The 19,164-nt window shown below is 39.9% G+C and overlaps 1 protein-coding gene across 4 annotated transcripts in view; it reads left to right on the top strand.

Annotated features, from left to right (window-relative positions):
* CNOT6 (CCR4-NOT transcription complex subunit 6) overlaps positions 1–14,406 on the top strand; it is a 38,867-nt gene extending 24,461 nt beyond the window's left edge. For 3 of the 4 annotated variants that reach the window (XM_079966485.1, XM_079966484.1, XM_079966483.1), the window contains 9 exons: positions 278–363; positions 894–998; positions 1,087–1,155; positions 2,294–2,451; positions 4,911–5,065; positions 5,605–5,759; positions 6,836–7,066; positions 7,676–7,878; positions 10,390–14,406. In XM_079966485.1, the coding sequence (XP_079822611.1) occupies positions 278–363; positions 894–998; positions 1,087–1,155; positions 2,294–2,451; positions 4,911–5,065; positions 5,605–5,759; positions 6,836–7,066; positions 7,676–7,878; positions 10,390–10,602 (1,375 nt within the window). In that variant the 3' untranslated portion in view covers positions 10,603–14,406. The remainder of the gene's footprint in view (positions 1–277; positions 364–893; positions 999–1,086; positions 1,156–2,293; positions 2,452–4,910; positions 5,066–5,604; positions 5,760–6,835; positions 7,067–7,675; positions 7,879–10,389) is intronic. The other variant, XM_079966482.1, reaches the window with a different exon arrangement.
* Positions 14,407–19,164: the final 4,758 nt, after the last annotated feature.

Genomic DNA, 19,164 nt, shown 5'->3' on the forward strand with positions numbered 1-19,164 from the left:
TTTGTTTAGTAATTTTTACTGTAGGAGTACTTTCTCCATAGTTTTGCTTCATTAATGGTTTAACAAGTTTATGTTTAGAAGATGTGCTAGTCAGTTTGCTTTAATTTATCATTGTCTTTAACTACTGCAAAATCAATAATCTTTGCTGTTCACTTTTCCATTGCTTTTGAAATGTGCTATGTTAGCACAGTTTCTCTTTTGTAGTGAAACAATTTTCATTTAAAACAATTAACTGTATATATCTTACTACTTTTGTCTTCATGTGACTTGCTAATAGGGAACTCCATTTAAATAACAACCTGTTACGAGTCCTACCATTTGAGCTGGGAAAACTCTTTCAGTTACAGACGTTGGGTTTGAAAGGTATGAATTTTAACTATTTCCCCCATGCCCTTTGTTTGCAATTTTCAGTTGATCTCATTCCTCAGCCAGCCATCACTTTCAAGCTGATATTTTAAGAAATAAAATTACTACCTAAACTAGAAATGGCATACTAAGATTCAGGCACTTTGAAATTATGGTTTTTACAAATTTCTCTAATCTGCAATTGTTTTGAAAAACATTTTCCACCTTTATGATAAGTTGTGTTAATTTTACTGTTTCTTCTTGCCTGTACAACCTTAGAGTCCATATTATATACTCTGTGTGTGTGTGTGTGTGTGTGTGTGTGTGTCTGTCTGTCTGTCTGTCTGTCTGTCTGTCTGTCTGGTTCTTTCTCTCTTCTCTCCTCCCCCCACCCCCACCACCACTCCAGTTTGGTGATATTTCTATAGAGTGAGAGTCTGAGATTTTCAGCAAAAAACAGTTTCCTGAACTAGACACTTTAAAAATAAAAACCTCATGATGTTCTTGAGGTCTCATTTTCTCACCCTCTTCCCCAAACACTTCTACAGGAAACCCACTTACACAGGATATACTGAATCTCTATCAAGAACCAGATGGAACAAGAAGGCTACTGAATTATTTGCTTGATAACCTGGCAGGTACTGCAAAAAGAAGTAAGTAGTGACTTCCTAGAACACTTCCTTGTGGCATGTAGAATAAATATCATTATCTCATTATTATTATTTTGTCTTCTGCAAATAGTTTCAACAGAACAGCCACCTCCCAGATCTTGGATTATGTTGCAAGAACCAGATCGAACAAGACCAACAGGTAGAACTGAATAAATCTGTGCTTTCTTTCCAGTCAGTGAAATTTTGTATTACAGTCATACCTCGGGTTGAATATGCTTCATGTTGAGCACGTTTGAGTTGCGCTCTGCGGCAACCCGGAAGTAACGGAGTGCGTTACTTCCGGGTTTTGCCACTCGCGCATGCGCAGACGCTCAAAATGACGTCATGCGCAGAAGCGATGAAAAGCGGCGCACGCGCAGACGTGCCGTCTCTAGTTACATTTGCTTCTGGATGCGAATGGGGCTCCGGAACGGATCCCATTCGCTTCCCGAGGTACCACTGTACCTTGCCTGTGCATCTTCTTATGTTTAGAAATTGAAACATCTTGCGTTTCTCATTCTTTTGAAAATATTCTAAATACTACATTATTAATATGGCAGAAATATACTTTTTTTTAAAAAAGGCATTTTCCCATATGTATATCCATTGTACTGTTTGGAAATCTGTAAAGCTGTCTGAATAAAAACACCACCACCAAAACTGAATGCTGTCCAAACGATGGCACAGCCATTCATGGCATCTTTAGAAGCAAATTATTAAAGAACATAAGTGGATGTTAAAATCAGAATTAAGTGTGGCCTCAAACCACGTAGATCCATTTCGTCATAATGGCAACCCAATCCTATATATCATGTTTGCTCACCAGTTAAGTGCTGAGTTTTGTGTGGCTTATGTCCTGATACATGTGCATAGGATTGTAGCTTAGTTACGAAACAAAGCTTCAATTGATTTAGACCTGAAATTCAATAAGAGCTCCTAAGTAGTTTAAGGGTTACCCTCATCTTGGAAAAAGTTCTTTATATAAGCTGGCTTTATGCTGGCTACGGTAACAGCTATTGACCTTGTAGGGGAAGTTTTGTGCTTCATTCCAACACAGATTGAACCAGTACATTATATTGCATTGTCTGCCTATTTGGTGAATGGTGGAACTACCAACCTAGTTTCTAGAGAGAGAAAATCTAAATAATGCTGCATTATTATAGGTCAGCTGCTCAAATATATCTTGGAGCTAAAGTAAGCAAAGCCTAAAGCTGATCAACTTATTTAAAGGGAAAGTGAAAAATGTATGTTTAAAACAGATAATTTCTCTGTCTAAGTAAAACTCTCTTATACTGCAGCCCTGTTTTCTGTCATGTGTTACAATGTCCTCTGTGATAAATATGCTACTCGGCAGCTATATGGCTACTGCCCATCATGGGCATTGAACTGGGAATACAGAAAAAAGGCTATTATGCAGGAAATTTTAAGCTGTAATGCAGACATCATAAGTCTTCAGGTGAGAAATGACTTTGTTCTTTTTTGTTCATGTATGCATCCATTTTTAAATGTTTTTAACTTAAGCAATTTTCTTTCTATGTATAAGATGTGAATCATTACAAGACCCCTATAATATGCTCTTAAGCCTGCTCTGAGAACTATTTGGATGAAATTCCAATAATACAGTAAAATGAATAGGGAACTAGTAAAGGATGCCTATGAAGCTTAAATATTTGTTGTTGTCTTTACTCCCCACCCACCCAGTGAGAGTCGCTTCCTGATTTATCATCCCTGTGTCGAGATTCATTTGCTCTCCCATCTGTTAGAAGGCTGGGTTACGTGGCTGCAGATGATGTGCCAAACCAGCAGATGCAGTGAAAAGAGTTGCAGAGCTTTTCTGCCAGGGATTACACGGGCCTTGAAGCAGAAAACAGGAATTAGGGTCAACCCTGCTGGCCAATAGACATTTCACCAAGCCAGGGAAATTCTGTTCTGTTTATTAAAGATCATAGCCTGTCCTGTCTTTAAGAGCTTGAGGTGGGCAACAGTCGATCAAAAATGTATATAAAATACGTAAATTGCTGTTAAAATGGGTCACAACTCTGTCCAGGTATTTTCCCCTTTCCTCCCTTCTGTATGTTCCCCTCCTTCCACTGTCTTTTCCTCCCTTCCATTGTTGCTTAAAATATCCAGTTTCTTGCATTCTGACCTGGTTGATTTTCCTAGTGTTGTGGACATACTTCTGTCTCTGAACTAGTCTAGTGTGTATCTTCTGTTCTGATTACCTTTTCTGAAGGACTCTGCTACACACTATTTTATTGCGTGTAGCAGAGTGCAACAGAGAATTTTGTTTCATAGCAGAGATTTGTACTGTAGTTTTCTCTGGAAGCTGTTGGTTGCTGCATCCAAGTTTGTGGAGGGGTTTCTATTAATTGCAGGTTCTCCAGCTGTTGAAGATAGTTGCATGTGGAAGCCTTATATTTTTGCTCCTTAAGTTCTTAAAGCTGCGCATTTTGGTCACAGAAAAACTCAGTATTGCTACTCGTATTAAGTAACTGCAAGATTGTTTTTGCAGTTGTTAATGTACTCTGAATTCTTTAATACAATGGCTGGGGTTCACTTAATGTTTGACTCAAGATGATGATTTTGTGGAAATGAGTTCAGTGACCAAGGCATCTGATTTTCTGTGGGCTCCAGATTTAATAGCTTGGCAGGGATAAAGTTTAATTGGGATTTTTCAAACAAATATTTTTGTGACTTTGTACTATTACTGTTCTCAACAGTCTTCCGCATTGGGTCCTTTATATACCCTATAAACTTCCAGCTGTTCTACTTTTATATTTAATTTAATTGCTTACTCCATTGTGTCCTCGGATATGTGGTGCCTTTTGAATTTTAGACTGTTTCCATCAGTCACTATTTGGATGGAGGGGAGGGGAAACTGCCAGATCAGCTGACAGTGTCTCTATGACTATTCTTACTATTTTACTCATCCTGAGCTACATGCTTTGCAGGCATGCTAAAATGGCACATTTTATTCTGGACTGGCGTTGTGGCTTAATCCATTTCACAGTAATGCAATCTGATGACTGCTTGTTATATTGACTTGGAGCATCCGCTGAGTGGAGTTTGAATCATGTGACACTTCTGCCAGCAGAAGGGGGTAGTTGACTTTCACAGACTCCTCCTTCCCATTGCAGCTCCTTGTGTCCCCCATCTCTAGATGGAGGTATCCCACTCTTCCTTAGAAAGCTCAGAGCAGCTTACACGACCCACCAGTGATCTGTTTCCTAGGTGTTTTGACAGTACGTCAACTAGCTTGAACAGTCTTCTAGCATCAGGTCATCCCAGACTGTTAGCTATGCTGTGGGTTGAACCTGGCTCACAATGCTGTTTTTAGTAATCTGCAACTGTCTTTTGAAATCAGGTGCATATTTTTATCTTTGAAAAGCACCGCTTCTCCCTTGGGTGCAACAGTATTGTTAGAAGCTCTTAGAGGCTCAGGAAACAGGAAGGTGTGTGTACTTGTGGTGTATTTATGGTGCATGTGTAGCACTGGTCACACCCATTGATGGCATGTGAGCCTCAAAGCCCTCTGGTCAAAAATGTTAGCTATTCCTGTCTTAGGCTCTCTATCCTGAAGGGAGGCACACTGATGGTGGGTTCCTCCTGCTGCTTTGTTCCTACCGTATTGTATATGGTTGGCAGACAAGTCAGAGTCCCACATAAGCTGTTCTACAGAAAGGCATATGTATACATACATATCAGTAAAATAAAATGTAACACTAGTTCTTCTCCCCCATTATTTCAGTTGCTGTCTTTTCACATTATACTTTCTCAATGGACATAACTTCAGAGTCCTGCTTTAAAGGGGTATCCAGAAGAGACTTGATCTTCGTTGAAGACTTTGAATTCATTTTCAAAGTTGCATTGTGCATTTGATAGTTCACCTAATTCTTGCACTGTCTTACATTTTAGGAGGTTGAAACTGAGCAGTACTACAGTTTTTTCCTAGCAGAATTGAAAGAGCGTGGATACAACGGATTCTTCAGTCCGAAATCCAGAGCTAGGACAATGTCAGAACAAGAGAGAAAACATGTTGATGGTTGTGCAATATTTTTCAAGACAGAAAAGTAAGATAAAACTTGTATCTTGTTCTCTGGCTACAGTGAATGAGGTTGCACAGCAACATCAGTTTTTAATCCTCTATGAAACCAGAGGCAGTCCTGTAGCTTTGTTTTCAATGTATTTCGTGTCATTATACTATAAATTCTTGTTGCAAAGGGATTATTTCAGTAATTTGGGGAGCCTATCAATACTTTGGCTGTTTAGGACTAGGTAACTTGAGTAGTAAAATTGTTCACTCATGAAATATGAATAAAGTAGTGGCCTCCTATGAATTCTCATAATAGTTCACAGCTTTTGGTGGAATGGTGAATAGTAATGATTATATTTATTTAAGAAAATGTCTGCATGTTGGCTTGTATGTGTTCAAGCATTTATGATGGCCACAGTTGTGGTAAGCTGTCACAGCCATTATATTCACATAGAGAAGTCTAGTTACCTAATTTCTGTCAGCTGTGCAGATAGAATATGTGAATCATATTGTGATAAAATGAAAAATATGGTGTTAAGTGCAGATCTTGCTTTAAATTGATTTTATTGCTTTCAGGTTCACCTTGGTTCAGAAGCATACTGTTGAATTTAATCAGCTGGCTATGGCAAACTCAGAAGGATCAGAAGCAATGCTGAACAGAGTAATGACAAAAGACAACATTGGAGTTGCTGTGTTGCTAGAGCTACGAAAGGAGTTAATAGAAATGTCATGTAAGTAAATGCAAATCCAGTTTTCGACTGGACTCTGCAGCCATCTTCCACATGTACACACATACCCTTTGCTGCTTTGGAAAAGAGTTGAGAACTGGTTTATCTACCAGTTCTGGTGACTGAAACTCATACCCAATGGAAAGGAGAAGTCTCTACTTCTAACTTTGAGAACTTAGTGTGAAGTGAAAAACCTTCCAAGGAGATGCAGACAGTTGCTTAACCACAAAATTTGTTTTTGCCCACCACTACCAGCTAAATTTTTTGCATACTGTTTAAGGTGTATGTGTAGTAGTCATGCTGCCCCAAACTGGAGAATGGTTTTTCATGCATCTACCTGTCAATACAACGTTTAAAATGTACTGCAACCCCCCCCCTTTTTTTTAAAAAAAAAATGGTTTTAGTTTAAAGGGGAAGTGAAATTGGATCAAAGTGGAATGAGGAGATGTGAAGATTCTTGAGGCTAGAAAAAGATTTCTAAGTCACTATTTTCTCATCTCCGTGTCTGTGCTTTCCTACTGGCCATGATTTGTTCCTTTGACTGCCCTAGTATTTGCGCACATCTGCGGTAAAGATGCTGCTTAGCTTAGTATGGATGACAAACTGTATTTGCAGGTGATGAATGTAGCCTGTATTTTAAGTTAAGTAAATACTAATACACTTTGTCACTGCAAACAGTATCTGTCTAGATTGCCGAATTCTTTTGTGTGGTACTTGTCTTTATTGCTGTATGGGGAAGGTAATGACTGACAAATACTGCAGTTAAAATGCATATTATGTTTGCTAGAAAATTGTATATATAATAGCTTAGAACTTATTTGCAGTCCATCACAGTAGCTGTTCGTTATGTCGATAATGCAATAAAGCCAGCAGAGGGAGCACAGAGCCCTTTTTTGTTTTAAACTCATAAAATGGCTGGTTGAGATAAGGAATCCTGTATTTGTAAAGTCCCAGTTAATTACTGCTGATTAGTTTGATATATCTCTTTAGCAGTATTTTTAAAGCCCTTTTCACCAATGCAACCTATGTAGTGAAGTATCATTGCTGTTTTCTGAAGGGTTTTTTATTTTCCATTTTAGCAGGCAAACCACACCCAGGAATGGATAAACAGCTGGTCCTTGTAGCAAATGCACACATGCACTGGGACCCGGAGTATTCTGATGTGAAGCTGGTTCAGACCATGATGTTCCTTTCTGAGGTAAAGAACATAATAGACAAAGCCTCTCGGACTCTCAAGCCTGGTATATCGGGAGAACATGCAACAATTCCACTTGTATTGTGTGCAGATCTGAATTCTCTGCCAGATTCAGGTAAGTGCAGCCATATTCCACTTGCTGAAGTGTTGTAACACCGCATTTGCTGAAACTGCTGGAAGTTGAATAAAACTTGATAGTGAAAGAGGCTCACAGAGCCATTTTGAAGGCTGTGCAGAAATGAACTTGAGGGATGGCTCTCAGAGCTCACCAGCTGGTAGACACTGAAAGCTCTCTTGACTGCACTAGTGAGTTCCTCATGAAGGGCTCCCCGGCTCAGACTCCCTGGTAAAGTTCCCTGTGTGTGCCGAGAGAGTCTGCTTGCCAGGAAACAGTTGCATGCCCGCTTCAAGCTCTCAATTGTTCCATTGCAGCCATGTCTTTATTTGTCCACATATAATGGCAGGTGAACATGATTTTGGGGAAACAGCCTCACAGGACAAATTAGGACCCCTGTGAGCTGGAAGTTTACCACCATTAAATCAGAGACATCTAGTCTAACACTTCACCCTTAATCAAATCTTATGATCCCTAAATTCCAGCCAAGAGAGTGAGTGTATGGGGGGTGGATTGTACTATGAGATGGATCATCCATCATGAATGTAATACTACTTAAGAGGGATAGGTTGCTTGTTGTTTTTTAAAAAAACATTTCCTTCGCCCTAGGTGTGGTTGAATATTTGAGTACCGGTGGAGTGGAGACAAACCATAAAGATTTTAAGGAACTGAGATACAATGAAAGTCTCACTAACTTCAGTTGTAATGGGAAAAATGGAACCACCAATGGAAGGATTACTCATGGTTTCAAGTTGAAGAGTGCCTATGAGAATGGCCTAATGCCTTATACGAATTACACATTTGATTTCAAGGTGAGAGTTGAAATAAATTCCCATTGCACTATTACTGTTTTATTGCTTATGCAGCATAGGTGTGCAAGATGTTTGATGAAGTATTAAAACAAAAATGGAAGGGTTAGTAACAAATTAATTGTCAGGTATTAAGTTTTGGAAGTGCTTTTGAAGAGAGGAAAGCAGGCTGATAATTGAAAAGGATTCTCTCCCAGTCACAGGAAACAGCTCAACAGCAGTAGCCATTGCTTGTGCTTAAGAGGCCCATGGCCATGGGAAGGTGGTGACCGAAAAGTTGCCTAACTTTACACAATAATTCCTAGGGGTAATATTGCCTCTTCAGAGGTATTAACAAGCAATATATGTGAATCTCAGTAGCACAGCATGTGAACACCTTATGATAACTAACTCTTTAAGAATTATCTCAGAGTTTCTCTCCTAACATTCAGTGATTTTATAGCGGTTGACAGTAAAACAAATAACACATTTTTAAAAATCATTTATTTACCCAGCTTTATTTATTTATATCCAGCTTTCTAAGGCAAGTTGTCATAAAGTATGTTACAATAAGTGTGTTAGCATCTAAATAAAACAGACAACAAGAACATGAAATCCACAGTGAAATCAAGGGCAAGGCAAAGCATAAATGACCATGAAAAGAGCTCATGTTGCAACAAGACTATCTTACAGTAAGCTGCCACCAGAACACTAGAAGGGGTAATACTAAACCTATAATAATAATAATAATAATAATAATAATAATAATAATAATAAATTTTATTTATATCCCGCCCTCCCCAGCCGAAGCCGGGCTCAGGGCGGCTAACAACATTAAAACAGTGTGACATTATAAAACATTATAAAAATGAATTAAAATCAAAATTGATGGCAACCATAAACTAAAGCTTTGTAAAGATTGCCAGAGGAGGGGGTCAGGCTGCGCCCTGACCAAATGCCAGGTGGAACAGCTCTGTCTTGCAAGCCCTGCGGAAAGATGTCAAGTCCTGCAGGGCCCTTGTCTCTTGTGACAGAGCGTTCCACCAGGTTGGAGCCGCAGCCGAAAAAGCCCTGGCTCTAGTTGAGGCCAGCCTAACCTCTCTGAGGCCTGGGACCCTCAAGGTGTTTTTATTTGAAGATCGTAAGTTCCTCTGTGGGGCATACCAGGAGAGGCGGTCCTGTAGGTATGAGGGCCCTAGGCCGTATAGGGCTTTGAAGGTTAAAACCAGCACCTTAAACCTGATCCTGTACTCCACCGGGAGCCAGTGCAGCTGGTATAGCACCGGATGAATGTGATCTCTAAGCGAAGACCCCGTAAGGAGTCTCGCTGCGGCATTCTGCACCCGCTGGAGTTTCTGGGTCAGTCTCAAGGGCAGCCCCACGTAGAGCGAGTTACAATAATCCAGTCTGGAGGTGACCGTCGCGTGGATCACAGTGGCTAGGTCAGAGCGAGAGAGGTAAGGAGCCAACTGCTTAGCTTGGCGGAGATGAAAAAATGCCGCCTTTGTTGTAGCTGCAATCTGCGCCTCCATGGAGAGGGAGGTATCGAAGATTACACCCAAACTCTTAACGGACGGTGCTGGCACTAATTGCACCCCCGCAAGAGATGGGAGTTGCCCCCTCAGTCCCATGTCGTCCCGTCCCAGCCAGAGGACCTCTGTCTTCAAAGGATTTAACTTCAGCCTGAAAAGGGGCATTTCACACTTCTGGGGCAGCCGTAGAAATGGACTTGCTTTGAGCATGATGAAATCTGAAGCAGGACATTGCATCTCTTTTCAAACTCAGAGAATTATTATTATTATTATTAATTTTATTGAAATCATTTAGAACATAAATCATTTACACCAACAACAAAAACAGAACAAACCACTACCCTTGACCCCCCCAAAGCAAAACAAACAAGACAGTAAAACAGAACCAAACAGTAAAACAAAAAATAAAAGAAAAAATTGTCACCTATATATACCATATTTTCATTCCAAATTCTTCTTTCTTGACTTCCTTCATCCTGTACCCGGCTTTCTATTTTCTCCTTCTAAACGGTCTCTTTTTTGAATTATTTTTATGATTTTTCCAAGTTACTCAAAACAAAAACAGGTATTTATTTGGGGGCACTGCTTTTTAAAATATTTTCTACATTTCCCCCATTCTTTCTGGAACTTTTGTTTGGGCTGTTATTTATTATTTATACCCCACCCATCTGGCTGGGTTTCCCCAGCCACTCTGGGTGGCTCCCAGTTGAATATTAAAGACACAATACAGCATTAAACATTTAAAAACTTCCCTAAACAGGGCTGCCTTCAGATGTCTTTTAAAAGTAGGATAGAATCATATGAGAACAAGTGGTCCTCAGTGTGTCTGGGATCCATACCATTTAGGCACCTGAATTTGCCTTGGGACCATGACCGTAGTCAGGGTAGGTGCTTCAGCACTAGAGTTATGTGATTACTGAAGTCCATACTTGAAATCAGTTGCTTCCAGTTGTGTGTCTTCCATTTCTGAAAATTTTCACTCCATTTTCTCTCTTTTCCAAAGGGTATTATTGACTACATCTTCTACTCTAAACCTCAGCTGAATATTCTTGGCATCCTGGGACCTTTGGATCACCATTGGCTAATAGAGAACAATATAAGTGGCTGCCCACACCCGCTCATTCCTTCTGACCACTTCTCACTTTTTGCACAACTGGAGCTGGTGCTGCCTTTCCTGCCCCCGGTAAATGGAATCCATCTGCCTAGCAGGAGGTAGTCAAGTACATTTTAGAGGGCAACCTCAGTCTGATTTGTAAAATTGTAAAATCTGAATATAGAGGAGTGAGGTATGGCCAACAGGGATCTTTCTTAATGATCTTAATTTTAAATCTAATTATTTCATAAAGAAATAGTAAAAGCCAGGTGCTATCAGACACACAATTCTGAGCCCAACATGCTTTATTTACTGTTAGACAGGGACTGGTGCGTTGGCACCTCTCTTAGATTTGTTACAAGTAACCTGTTCTATCCAATGTAATATTTCATGCCTTGAAAATAGGGAATTACTATAATAAATTCTCTTCGCACAGATATCTGTAGCACTACTTTTTTGAGGCCAGTAGTAAAACATCAAAAGACCATTCTCCCATACTTCACTCCCTTCTTTTTCGGACTTGTTTGTTTGTAAAATATAGAATTTGAATTTAGCCTTTATTGATTGTATATGAACAACAGAAAACCTGATTTATGAGATTTTGTACTTTAAAAAAAAACACAACCAGATTTGGAAAATGATTGTATTGTAAACTAAGGCTAAATTTTTATCTGTTTCATGTGTTATAAAGGCCAGCTTGTAAAAGAAGTTGCAGCAGGCTTTCTCTGCTAATGATTTGCACTGTTAGGGTTTTTAGCCCTTATGTACTACTTCATTTTTTAAAATTGAGAACACTGCTTTTAAATCTAAATTTGGTTAAATGATAACAAATTTCTTCAAGCTAGTTAACATACATTCATTTCTTTCTTTCTTTTAACTTAAAGCAACAGCGCAAACTTGTTCTCGGAACAGATAAGCTAAGCAGTGACTGATTAGGCTTTGTGGATTGATAGCCCTTATCGATATCTACATTCTAACCTTTTTCTGCCAGAAGTGGAAGGGCAGAATATTGTGTGAAAGCTTCTTAGTTTCTGTGTTAAGTCACTCGTTTCCTATCTCCACTGTGCCTGCTTCATTTTGTTCTCAATTAGCACTGCCTGTGCATGCAGAGAGAACCTGTGCATCCTCTTTTATTTTTTTAAAATAATGTTAACATTTTGTGAAAATTTTATGAAGATACTTTTGTATAAGCTGTGGCATCTATTTTTTTTTTTTCCTTTGCGAGGCGTTGAATATCACTTTTTGAACACGTTCAGATGGTGGGTACACAAATTCTAAGCTTCTGATACCCATGCACTGCTTCTTTCAGTGTCATTGCACAATGCTGTTTGTTTGGTTTGTTCTCCCCTCTCCACTTAATACTATCATGTGAAGTCCCCTTTCAGTTGAAGCATCTTCCTCAGTCATTCCTCGGTCGTCATTCCTTGAAGCTAAAAGTATACCGTCTTCTGTTCTATGAAGCAGTGTAACTAGAGATGCATTTTCAGTACAGGTTCCCTAGACAACATTTCAGATCGAGCATTAAAGTGACCAAGTCCTATTCTACAAAGTGTCAACAAAACCAAGGTTGTAGTATGCCCTCATAGTGCCATTAGTGTTTGAAAGCCAAGTATATATAAATATATATATATATAATCTGTCCATAAAAGGGAAATTCTATCTAATCCTTAGCAAACATACCTTCATTAATAAGTCTGTTTCTTATTTAGAGAGAGAACTTGGTCAAACTGCTTTTGTTTCAACTGCAGGCAGAGAAACAAAAGCTCTTTCTTGAATTGAGAAATTCTGAATATAATGAATTAAAAAATGGGTAATAATGATTGAAAATTTTATAAAGAAACTATAGGCACTTAGAAGTGCGCGACCATTTTGTTTTAAAGAATACAATAAAATTGCAACAAGTTCATGTTTAGCAAACAAGCGTTTAAAATTTTTTAGAAGGAAAAGTCCAGATCTTGAATCCTTGTCTAGGACCTGATTTTTCTTTTGTTACATGTTTTTTTAGTTGTGCAAACACCAAACATGTCCAGTTTATAATCAGTACATCGGAATGCTGGTAATAATTGATGTAGTAGATTCAATTAGTAATGTTGCTTTTTCTGTTCTTGTTTTTTGGGTTTGGGGGTTATTTTGTACAAGTGTGAATAAAAGGTGTTTTACTCATGTTTCCTTAACAATGTGTTGGTAATGTGCATCATGACAATTTTCAGTGGCAATGGAGCCAATTTAGCTTGTCATACTCAGCAACCTATTTTGTTTCCTGATTATCTGGATTATTTAATTGTATGTCCAGAAAGCTTTATGGAAGGGAAGCACTTATTCATTTTATATTCCTTAGAAGGGATTAATTTTTCCTTTTAAGCTGGAGCTTGAGTGCACTTGGTAAATCCTAAAGGTTTAAGCTTTACACATGCGTTTTCACCTTTCTTTGTTCAATCTTAAATATATATCTATCTATATGAATTTATGGCAGCACATTAAAAGGTTACAGCCCGTTCATGTACTCAAGGACTCTGTTCTTGCCTGGACATGTTGCAGTCTATGGGCACTTGAAATTCCTTTTCCATGTTTGGCATAATAAGATTATTGAAGTATGAGAGCTCAAAAAAATAAAAAACCTGATCCCCCTTGACTTCAGTGAGCCTTTGGTCAGATCCCACAGTACTGAAGTGACACGCTGAGGAAATACTCTGCATCTCTGCAGAATAAGAAGTTGCACCTAATGTGTCTGGCAGTCAATATCAGAATAGTCATACTTTTAATACAGTTTTCTGCATCAAACAAATTCATACATTTCATAAATGAATGCAATAAACTATATGTGTTCACAAAATGCTAATTTCCAATAATCCTAACACTTATCTTACTTAAGGTGGCTTTGGATGTTGCCATAACAAATGTTCAGTGTTTCTTAATGTAATCACATGATTATTATTTTTTAAGGATGTAGAGCATTGGTGGGCATGAGGATCCCTTTCCCCATTCCCCAGTTTAATCAAACTAGATGTCTGACTAGGAATGGTCACATATTGAAAAACCTAATACCTACAGCCTGCCCATTTCTGGATAAAAATGATCTTAAGGCGATAAAATCAATTATGGTGGAATTTAAGCAGGAAATATAAAATATATGGGATTCTCTATTTTAAAGATAGTGACAGAAAAAGCTCTAGGAAATGTGTGTAATTATTCTGTCCCTTTTTTATTTGTGGGCTCAAGCCTCAATTGTAAAGCTATCCATTCAAGATGCAAACTTGCATCTGAAAACTCTGATAAAGTTATTTGAATTCTGCTGTGGCTTAAATGTCTAAAAGTAGCTTCAGATGTCAAGTTCCCACTTTTATCTATGGGACAAAGAACTCAAAGCCAAAATAATTGCACTAACATTTTCAGCAGAATTAAGCGCACTGCAAATTTTTCAAGTCAAATTTACTACTGCTTATGTAGTGACTCTGTTTTTTCCCATCCAGCCTGACTCAGTGTTTTAGTATATGTTAACTCCTGCTATACTTTTTGGTTGTCTAAGCTTTTTTAAAATGTAGGTATCTTGGTATGCTTAAGTAGTATCTAAAAATTAGAATACCTAGTCTTTATTCACAGTACTTCTGTATAACGTGTAATGCACTGGACTAACTCTTGTTTACCATATGTGTAACAAAAAAAACAAAAACAAAAACCAGCACATCATCTGCACTAAGCTCAAAGAATGTTGCATTTGTCTATAGGCAGCTCTTCAATAAGATAAATGGGAAATTGAAAATGGTCTGATGGTAAACAAGGGCTTTTACTGTTCTCTTCAGTGGAACTTTCTTCTTGGTCAAATTTTAACTAGCTAGTATTATATTTATATACAGGGTTGTCTTTTTTTTCTTTACCAATGTATTTTCCTACTCATAGCTGACCAATAAATTCAAAATCTGTTTCAAATTTCTTTTGAAGTCTAATTTACCTTTTTCACCTCCGCCTGTAAAACAGACAGGGTCTCTGGGATTGCTGTTACATTAAGTGTTTAATTCCCGGTCCTGACTGCAAAAAGAATAAGGCTGCAGATGGGAAGCAGCACATGTCCAGTCCTGAAGCAGAGATCTCTGTGCAAGCCTGTCCAGTTTCTTGGCCTCTAGGCTTTCCTTTTCTGTTTCGAAGAGAATTAAAAACTTCTCAGGATCCCGGGTAAAGCCGATGGGCAGGACATGCAAGTTCCACTATCAGAACACAATGTGTTCCCAGGGAATTGTTCATTAGGCGAGCTTTCACATAACAAGCTGATGGTTTCCCATAATTTCCCATGAGAACATTTCTAATCTGTGATTTGTCTGATCTTGTTCCTTCTCTTCATGGTTTCCACCCAAAATGGCTGCCACTGGCCAGCAAAACAAGTAAGGAAGCGGGCAAACTCCATCTGTTCAGAAATCTGAGTCAGCCATTCGTGTACAGTGGTACCTCAGGTTACATACGCTTCAGGTTACAGACTCCGCTAACCCAGAAATATTACCTCTGGTTAAGAACTTTGCTTCAGGATGAGAACAGAAATCTCGCGGTGGCGGTGCAGCAGCAGCAGGAGGCCCCATTAGCTAAAGTGGTGCTTCAGGTTAAGAACAGTTTCAGGTTAAGTACAGACCTCTGGAATGAATTAAGTACTTAACCCAAGGTACCACTGTAGTGAGGTTTGGGTATAAAATTGACATTTTGGATAACACTCGTTCTGATAGTAGGACCTGCAGGTATGCCACTAACAGTCAGGTGTGCTATTTAATGAATGTGTTACAATAAGGGAAGGCAGCTACTGGAAAGTAACTATCATGCATACCTCAGTAAAACCTATTCTAGCGTTACAGTAAATGTCAGAATGCAGTCTGGCTACTTTATCCTTTTACAAAACTAGGTTTCACAATCCAGAACCGAAGACCAGTGCTGCCGACATGATCTAATGCAGAGGTGGGGCACCTTTTTTCAACCTTAAGGCCACATTCCCTCATAAGCAACCTTCCAGGGGCTGCACCATTGGGGTGGGCGGGGCCAGAAGCAAAAGTGGGTGGAGCAACAAGTGCATGCATGCATGCATTTCCAGAAACTAGTGTGTAGAAAAGGATCCCCCAGTTTTTTATGGGTGAAATAGTACCTGTTGTGAAAGGGAAGGGCAAGTATTGAAACATTTGGGAGGAAGACTGACATTTCTTCAGTACCAAATAAGGCAAAGCAAGTACCAAGTATGTTTAGGAACTGAATACAGTGGTACATCGTGTTAAGAACTTAATTCGTTCTGGAGGTCCGTTCTTAACCTGAAACTGTTCTTAACCTGAAGCACCACTGTAGCTAATGGGGCCTCCCGCTGCCGCCGCGACGCCGGATCACTATTTCTGTTCTCATCCTAAAGCAAAGTTCTTAACCCGAGGTAATATTTCTGGGTTAGCAGAGTCTGTAACCTGAAGCATATATAACCTAAGGTACCACTGTATTTTCTTCCTCTGTCGGAGGACTATAATTCAAATTTCTCCAGGGGCCTATAGTGTGCATAATAGCACAAATATTATCCATAATGTGTATGTAGGTGTGATTTATACATAGGTGAAGCTCCTCTAAAAACACAAGCAGCAAAGAAATGTTCCATCTATGTTGAAACTTACATATTTGCAGAGAACCTATATATGATCTTTATTCAGCTGCTCCAGTGTGGTGTTTCCTGCAGACAGGTTCTTCAGTTTCAAATGGAGCAATAACTTCATATTTTACTTAGACTTTTCCTGCCCACATCCATCTCTCAGTGGCTTGAGATCCCTGTTGCTTTAGCAGCTGAGTCATTTCTTTTGCAGAACTTTCTTAAAAGGACTAGGGTTATTTCTAAATCTATGAAAATGGTGGGGGTTTTTTATCACTACTTGAGTGTATAAGTGACATGGATTTTTCAAAAAAATATATAATTATACTTGCTTTAGATGTTTAACAGAAAAAAACGCCCAACAGAAGTTATTTTAAAAGAAACATCTCTGTGCCAATATGAACCTTTTGGAAATGGTCTGGTAACTGCACACTAAGTACGTTGTGGTGTGTTAGCCATGCAGTGAAGCACTCTCAGGACTCCTATATCATGAACCATCCCAAAGATATCGGCACTTTTGGGTGCAAGAGAATCACAGTTTACTTCCAACCTCAGTTACCACGTTTGGCATTGGTGAAAGAGGGTTCCAAGAGATGATTACAAACAGCTGCTGCTGGTCAGCCACAAAACCTGAAATGGTTCCTGGTAGCTAAGCTTTAGGACATAAGAATGAAGAAGTGAAAATAGCCCACTGGCAGCAAATGGTGTTTGCATGTCTTTTGTCCCAAGAGGGGGGAATCTGTGGACCTCCAAATGTCATTAGGCACCAACACCCATCAGTTCCCACCAGCATGACCAGTGGTTAGAGATGGTGGGAGTTGTGGTCCAGAAACATCTGGAAAGCCACAGGTTCTTTATCCTGCCTTTAGTGCCTAGCTCTCAGAAGGGTTCAGGGTTATATGAAATATCTTGCACATTTTTCTGCTTCCTGGAGCTGGAGTCCCAACAACAGCTGAAGAACTACAGGTTCCCCAACCCTGCTGAAATATCACTTCTGTTAACATTTTGCAGCTGTGTTGCATTTCTGCTGTGCTTCACTCTTAGCTGGCAATTAAGAAAGCAATTTATTAGAATCAAACACAGCTGATCTCTGAGATACCCAAACATTCAGATCTTTGTGGAAGGATGCAGCTGACAGTGTGCAGAGCAAGGAGAAGAGGTGAGGTCCCACTTAACAAACAATTATTTCTTAGGAAGGTATTCGCATAAGAAGTCCACAATTTACCGTACATTCATTCCTATGGGAACATTTCTAATCAGCGTTATGTCCAATCTCCCTCCCTGCATGGTTTCTTCCCAAAGATGGCTGCTGCTGACCAACAAAGCATGAAGAAGGGAGTGGGCCAACTCCAGCTGTTCAGATATCTGAATATGTGGTACGTATAGCACGGTTTGGGCATAATTCTTTATGTTCAGATAACTGAATTTTTGCATAAAGATAGCAGATAGCAGGACCTACATGTAATATGGATGTTTACTGTTGATAATACCTTTCACTGCTTCAGGCACCCTTACCTCTTAAGATTCTTAATCTTATTTCTAGTTTTGCACCTGTGTGCCCATTCCTCAGACCAAAAGGTGCAGCCAAAATTGTACCCTCCAAAAGTTGTGGCACTCCAGTTCCCACCAGCCCCAGCCCACATGGCCTATGGTCAGGGATAATGCAAACTATAGTCCCACAAATTCAGGAGGGTACCAGGTTAGCTCTAACCTTTTAGCATTATTCAGGCATTCTATCCCACATTGTGGCAAGCCCTTGTGTCACCATCGCCATTCCCACAGCTTTTTGCATGTTAGGGACCGAGCCTCTGGAGCAGGGGAGCTTTTTATATACTCGTGCAGGGTCCCAGCGCAATGTAGAAAGCCTGAAAGATCAGGGTTCTAAATCACGCATGGAGCCTATGCAAAGAGAAACGGCTCCTTGCTCAACTGGTACAGCTCCAGTGCATGATACAGAGGGCTGTGGGAGAGGCAACAATGACATGAAAGGAGAGGGGCTGTGGAGGGCACCCCTGTTCTCCCTTGGTGTGCTACATTGCTGGGGGAGCCTTGTGGATTGCTGCCACCACATAGTGAGGAAGTTCATTGGTTGTTTGGTGGAGTTACAGCAGCTTAGCTAGAGCAGACACACCCCAAAAAGGGAGGAAGCATGTGTATGTATGTGAAAGTACAGATTCACAAGTGGTAGTGCAGAGATTAAAAAAAAAAAAAGTATTGTGTGGTAAAGGTAAAGGTACCCCTGCCCGTACGGGCCAGTCTTGACAGACTCTGGGGTTGTGCGCCCATCTCACTTAAGAGGCCAGGGGCCAGCGCTGTCCGGAGACACTTCCGGGTCATGTGGCCAGCGTGACATCGCTGCTCTGGCGAGCCAGAGCCGCACACGGAAACGCCGTTTACCTTCCCGCTGGTAAGCGGTCCCTATTTATCTACTTGCACCCGGAGGTGCTTTCGAACTGCTAGGTTGGCAGGCGCTGGGACCGAGCAGCGGGAGCGCACCCCGCCGCAGGGATTCGAACCGCCGACCTTTCAATCGGCAAGTCCTAGGCGCTGAGGCTTTAACCCACAGCGCCACAGAGTGGGAAAAGAGAGCAATGTGGAGGTAACAGTGCAGAGCAACTTTTCAGGTGAGGAAAGGAAAGGGAAGAGAAGAGAAGAGAAGATTGTCTGAAATGCGAGAATGTAAGGAGATCTGTGGGTGAAGAAACCTGTACTGATGAAGATGGGGGTGGCGTGAGAAAGCACTGGTTTAAATTAGTAACAAAAATGCTTTTCTGAACATAGTGGTGCAGCTCTCAATAAACATGTAATACTAATCCTCATAGTTCATTGTATACCTCTGCTGCAAGGATGGCACTATCTTTTTCAAATGTGAAAGCACTGGCCTAGCTTCTTACATAGTTGCATGGATAACTTTCCTTTGTACTTAGGGCAGAAACTACAGTGTGGGGGGGGGGCGGAATAATAATAATAATAATAATAATAATAATAATAATAATAATAATAATAATATAATTTTTATTATTTATACCCCACCCATATATATCCCCCCCCCTCTCTCTCTCTCACACACACACTCACACACAGACAAT

The sequence above is a fragment of the Podarcis cretensis genome (genome assembly GCF_951804945.1).
Source record: "Podarcis cretensis genome assembly, chromosome: 2".
In the NCBI taxonomy this organism is placed as follows: domain Eukaryota; kingdom Metazoa; phylum Chordata; class Lepidosauria; order Squamata; family Lacertidae; genus Podarcis; species Podarcis cretensis.